The 6369-nt window shown below is 38.9% G+C and overlaps 1 protein-coding gene across 1 annotated transcript; it reads right to left on the bottom strand.

Moving 5' to 3' along the window:
- Positions 1 to 1296: 1296 nt before the first annotated feature.
- pnhd (pinhead) lies at positions 1297 to 6369 on the bottom strand. Its single transcript, XM_061045278.1, has 7 exons — positions 6318 to 6369; positions 5700 to 5795; positions 5305 to 5444; positions 4723 to 4999; positions 3744 to 3925; positions 2896 to 2954; positions 1297 to 1711 (listed from the first exon to the last, which is right to left on the bottom strand). Exons 1-7 carry the CDS (start codon positions 6367 to 6369, stop codon positions 1561 to 1563), a joined length of 957 nt encoding a protein of 318 aa, XP_060901261.1. The 3' UTR covers positions 1297 to 1560.

The raw sequence follows: 6369 nt of genomic DNA, 5'->3' as shown, positions 1-6369 counted from the left end.
TCCAGCTGGATAATCACTCAACTTGCAGGTTTTTTTTTTTAGTTTTTTTTTTTTTTTTTACAAGAATTCAAAGTTGAAAATAGATTATCATAATTTAAAGCCAGCTGATCTTTCCTTTCTCTTTGCATATAGACACCTTTCTTCAATTTATGTTTGATACAAGTCGTTCTCAATACAAATCGTATGAACAAAGTTCATCATCGTTTTGAGCGAGTAGCTTTTCTTTAACTACTTTCCATAAGAAGTCTCTATTTCTAAATGAATGACTCCACAAAGTCAATCATAAGTTCGTGTTTAAATTAGTTATCCATTGACTTCTCAAGGCAAACTCAATATCAAACTCAGAAGGGTCTCCAAACACCGGGTCTTCTTGGTTACTCTGATCTTTACGCACGATTACGCACGAGAAAAAAGACAGATGGACTCTGGAAAAAAAAAAACGTTGTTTTCCCTCCACTGAAGCAAACATTTATGAGATCAAAGCGTCTTCTGAATGACACCTTGAAAGCAAGTTATAAAGCAGCTCTCTTAAGATGAAAGAAGAAGAAAAACAAGTGCTTTTCACACGTGGGTCTAAAAAAAAAAGGGCTTATTACCGACCTGCACGTGTGTTTTCTTAAACAGGCTTCTTTCAAGTCATTCTTCAAAGACTGATATCTGCTCTTTGATACTGCTTTACATTTATTTCATATTTCATTCATTTAGCATGCCTTAAAGTCTAAAAGATATTTAGTCCGTCCTGCTTATACCTGCAAATGTTTCTAATTGAAAGTTTGAACTTAAATACATAAAGGCTACACACTAATACATCTATTCAATCTATATTTCTGTCCATCTTTATTTAATTTAAGGAGGGGTATCCAAATGATTTACTCAGGTAGAGCATCTTGACAGCCACCCCCTTGCTCCCTATCCCTCTTCCTGCATCTTATCCCATCTCTCCCCCTATCCCTTTCCAAGCCCGGTGCAGTCTAGTCCTGTGAAGGCTGTTTCGTCATGAGCCGGGGATCCGGCCGAAGATTTCTGCTTTTTAATAAGGCAGTTTTTTCTTACCACTGTAACTTTTGCTGCTTTGCTAAAGTGCTCATGATGGATAGGCCGGATCTTTGTAACATAGCAATAAGTAAGGTCTTTTACCTGCTTTTTGTAACATAACAATGAGTAAGGTCTTTTACCTGCTTTTTGTAACATAACAATGAGTAAGGTCTTTTACCTGCTTCTTGTAAAGTGTCTCGAGATAACACTTGTTATGAGTTGACGCTATACAAATAAAAGTTGATTGATTGATTGATGTAAAATCTGTTTTTATTTAGTAACATCAGGTAAACCTCTCCAAAGTTCTTTTAAGTTTCATTTGATTTTGAAAGAGAACAAGTATTGCACAATTTGTCACAGATTGTTGTATTAAATTTATTTACAAAATTATCATTTTTACATATATTACATATAATACAATAATACTTTAGGGTGGGGAGTTCATAAAAAAAAGTTCAGTATTTGATCAGCGATAGACTCCGGCCTCTGACGGTTAGAATGATCCCCCCGATGGGAAGGCAGTGTTCAGTTTTGGCACAGACAGGAGGTGATGGAGTGAACCGTGCGGATCTGTCCGTGCTGGTTGAGGAAGCTGTGGCTCTCGTAGCCCAGAGGAACACAGGAACTGGACTCTCCGTCCGCCCACAAGTGGCAGATTTCTGGATCAGATGGACTCCTGCGGCAGAACGAAGAAAGAACATTTAAATCATTGTATCATAAAACTGTAAAGATTTACATGTGTGTCTGACGCATGCGTATGTGACGACATTTTTAGATGAATGGATCTTCATGACGCCTGCTGTTGACGAGCCCAGTAACACTGAATGAACTTCATCTGAGGCTATTTTGTGTTCCTTTATGCCTTTCCATTGACATTAACGTTTTACTGTAAGGTTGCACTAAAGGTGAGTTCCTATGTGAACTTTTTTTGATGATATCGTCCTTCTGATTAAGCGCCGTATAGCCTAGCAGCTAAGTCGCATGCACCATGTACAGAGGCCATAGTCCTCACTGCAGCGGCTGCGGGTTCAAATCCAACCTCGGCCCTTCCTGTTTCTCTTCAGCTGTCCTATCTAATAAAGGCAAAACAGCCCCAAAATATCTTTAATAAGGAATCTGCTAATAAATAATTCAACCACGCAAAACCAGAATAGATCTGTATTATCACATGTAACTTTCATTAAATCCTTTCTATAAAACATGCATTCACTTGTTTAGGAGTGAAAACAAACCCTTGCTGTAAAATGATCCTACTATTATAATGTTTTAAATGTTATAAGCTTTAAATTTTTCATTATAAATGTATAAAATGATTTAGAATTTTGGGATGTGAGGGCCTCTAGAAATGAAAGATAAGGACGGTGTGAGGATGAATTTAAAGAACATTTGTCAGAAATAGCAACATGACATTTTTATTTGAAAGATCTTTGCTGCTTTAAAAACATGGAGTCTTTGGTTTACATATTTCCTAGTGTTCAAAGCATTTAGGTTCAGATAAGAGCTGCAAGACGGGAGATGAAAAAAGGAAACTGGATGAATGAAAATGGGTTAACTAAATTCAAATATACACTTTTGTATTTCTTTGTGCAGCAGGCAAACAAACTTAAATTACATAATAAATAAGAGCTGAATAATTCTTCTTTAGACCGTGATAAAGAGTACAATCTTTCATTATTAGAGGGTCTACTCTTTTCCTAAAATAAAGAAGATTGTATAAGAGGCACATTTGCTGTCGGAATTAAACTAAAAGGCCAACATGCTGAGGGCAGAAAGTGTCAGAGTTCACGGGTAATTGTTACGAGTGTGGCCGGGGAGGTGTTTGTGTTGGGCTCTCTGTGGAGCAGCTGTGTTCATACCTACCTGAGAAGACATCGTTTTCCTGTAGTGCAGCCTCCCAAACATCTGCCCACATCTATTTCCTGTGGAAAATTAGCAACACAGAGAGACGGGCCGTCAGCTCGCAGCTGGTCACAAATATTGACACAGTTGAGTCGGGGGTTAAAATGCTGTTTAACATGTTAACTGCTTTCATTCGACACCTGCGGGGCCATTTGTGTTTGCACTGCCCTCGCACTTCAGGTGCTGGAGGAGACAAACGGTGTGCAGGAATTTAACCTAAAACTCATTGTGGAAACTAAATCTTAAATTCTGAAGCTTAAAACATAATGTAGTGTTTTTAACTATTTGTGATATTGAGTTGTGGTTTGTTGCTTTAAATATACGGGGAAGTTTCTGGGAGAATCATGAGTAAATCCTCAATGTCTTCACGGTCAACAACACAATTTAAATCAGGTTTAATCCTGTTTCCAAGAGGTAAGCCAATCTCGGACTATCAAATCTGCGCCCGGTCCCTGGTGTGTAATTTTTGCATGTTATGTCTGAATAAGCATGCAGCACATCCTGCAGTCTGGCAGTGCAGACACAGACCAGTGGATTAGCTTGATTAAGTGCTGTCTTCCACACGTCTCTGATGCATAAAGATACTTCATTACTGTCTGGCACCCAGCTGCAGCCCCCGTTTCCTCTAAAGTTGATCACAATAGAAAGTGTGAAACCTGCAGCACAAATGAATCCCTCTGCTGAAGCTGAGTATGCCGTGCTTATTACAGAGGAAATGAATCCTATTTTTTTAAAAGGATGAATTTAAAAAATCTAAACTGATACGCCCACATGTTCGATGTGGAGTTTAAGTGTCTCTACAAACTCACTTTGAGCCGTTCTTCTTTGACTCCATCTGCATGCTGTACTATTTCATAGTAATACTCCACGTATGGGACCCTGTAGCAGCTTTCCTTCAGGTCACATCCCACCACGGTCTGGATGAGGTCCACTTTGTTTGGGGTCTCCACCAAGGCTGAGTCGAATTTAGTGGGGACGCAGGAGAATCCCTCTGTGAATGATTGATAAAGACAACATGTTAGTTATGGTGATCTAAACTTGAGATTCAAAACAGAGGCAAACATAACAGTAAAACAAAAAGTATATCATTGTGATTGCTAAAAAAAAAAAAAAAAAAAAAGGACAAATGATGGATCTTTTAAAACTCTAAAAATAATCCTTGCAACATGTTTTTGGGTTGAAGAGTTTGTGTTTATAAGTGATAAATGACCTATATCTTCAATAAGGTTATTAAACTCACAAAACACATCAAATGCTGTCTTAATTTAATTTGACTAAAACCTTGAATTTCTTGGAAAAATAACTATTTGATGCTTGCAGTGCAGGGCTGCTGTCAGTGAACTGTATTCTTACTTTAGTATATGCACTTCTATTGTTTTATTTAGACATTTTAGTACTACTTGAATCACTGCATCAACCCAGTAGGTTAGAAAATATAGGCTGAAGATGATATAATAGATAAGATTTAAAAAAAATAAATAATAATAATTAGGCAAATTTTTTTTCAATAATTCAGCTAATCCAAAATTGTGTGAAGGCATTAAAAAAACACTAGTTTAGTAAATTCTCCTTTTTCCAGTCGGCCTTTAGTTTTCAGATAACATAAGATTAGGTAGACTTTGTTTTGTAAAGTATTAAAAATGTCTATTGAGGCATCTTTCCTGGGCCATGTTTTTTCCCGCACTTGTTCAGTTTAGCCTCTCTTCTTGTTTTGGTTTGTTGTTAATTATCTGTAAGTTTTTTTTTTTTTTTTTTTAATGTTTTCGCTTCAGGTATAGACACACTCACCTGGTGAGCCTTTGGACCTGGAGCATCCTCCCACGTCGATGACTGCCTCGTACGGTGAGTCGGAGTAATAGGTCTTGAGTGCGGGCAGGCGGAGGCACTGGTTCACTTTGACCTCGCAGTGACACTCCTGGATCACCTCCACCTCCCGGGGTCCCTCGAACAGAAGCACCCGGTCCACGCGCATCCCGGTCGGCTCACACACCTGGTTCATCCCGCAGGAGGGCAGCTGGTTCAGGGGCTCCGGGCTCTCTGGAGGTGAGGGTCTGCGTGTTTTCCCCTTTGTAAACGTAACAGACGATATAGTTTGAGACATGTCCAAACATGTTTCCAGTATGTAAATGCTTTATTTAAATCCACACTGACACGTCTTTTAAACCATGTAGCCATTAATTGGTTTATACGTCATTTCCAATTAAAATTTCTTTATATTAAAATATATATTAATTGTAACACATGTTTTTAGCATCCTAATGAGGATATAATCAAGTGGGCAACATTATTATTGGACTCAGTTCAGTATCATAACGTTGACAGTCAACGTCACAGCGCCCTCTTGTGGCCACGCGGTTGAACTTCACTCACTTTTTTGCTCCTGAGGAATTCCAGCATTGAGCCGTGTTTTGAGTACTCCTGCTGTCCTGGTTCACGTGAGGGCCTGACTGCTCCCCCACAGTGAGACCTGCACATCCCCACATCCACACTGACAGGACTCCCAGAGATGTCTGCGGTGAGAGAGACGCGCACACACACACACACACACACACACACACACACACACACACACAAAAATACATTTGATAGAATGTCAGAGAGCAAGGCGATTATTGCAGTGATTATTTAAAAAAAAAAGAAGAATGAATCCATATTGAGTTTAAGTGTCTCATTCAGTTTGACAAAACATATCGGCTCTTGTAAACGTATCATATAGTGATGCACTGACTGTTGCCCTAAGCATGTTGGGAAATGTAGTGCGTTACCTTGTCCAATGTAGACGAAGTGGCTCTGTCGTTTGCAGCACATTCTCTGTGTGAACAGGTTTCTGTGATCTATGTTTTTGCTCAACACTCCAGTCACTAGAAAACACAACACACATCACATTAGTTAACATTTTACTCAATATAGCCTGTTCATGCTTTGTCTTTATGAGGGCTATAAGAGCGTAATCAAGTCCAACATTAGCGCTTTGTGGTTGGTTAGAAAAGACTGTTTTACAAAAAAGTCAAATCTGGGACACACAAGTGGAGAAATCCATATTATCAGTATCTGTCATTTAATGCACAAATCAGCAGTACCAGAGGCCAAAATGTTATTATATATTAATTAATATTTCAAACCATTGCTCACGATGATGTTTATTCAGGAAGTGTATGAACATCTGGAACATTTAGAATTTTGTTGGGGGAAAAAAGTCAAGCAGGTTTACCAAAACTCTCTGTGCATTCAAATGAATAACCTTGAACACACCCAAGACAGTCTGCAGCATCACGGCCTCGTCTACCACTCATGTTTACAAGTCTTACCCGAGATACGATGTGTAGAACGACTGCACACATTACACCAACTCTAGGAAAGAGTGAAACAAACGTAGTACTTACAGGTGAGGTGGAGGGCGCACAGGAGGAGAAGGAGCTGTTGTAGTAAATCCAT

Source organism: Labrus mixtus, chromosome 8, assembly GCF_963584025.1.
Source record: "Labrus mixtus chromosome 8, fLabMix1.1, whole genome shotgun sequence".
Classification (NCBI taxonomy): Eukaryota; Metazoa; Chordata; class Actinopteri; order Labriformes; family Labridae; genus Labrus; species Labrus mixtus.
This window is presented reverse-complemented; position numbering and strand designations above follow the sequence as displayed.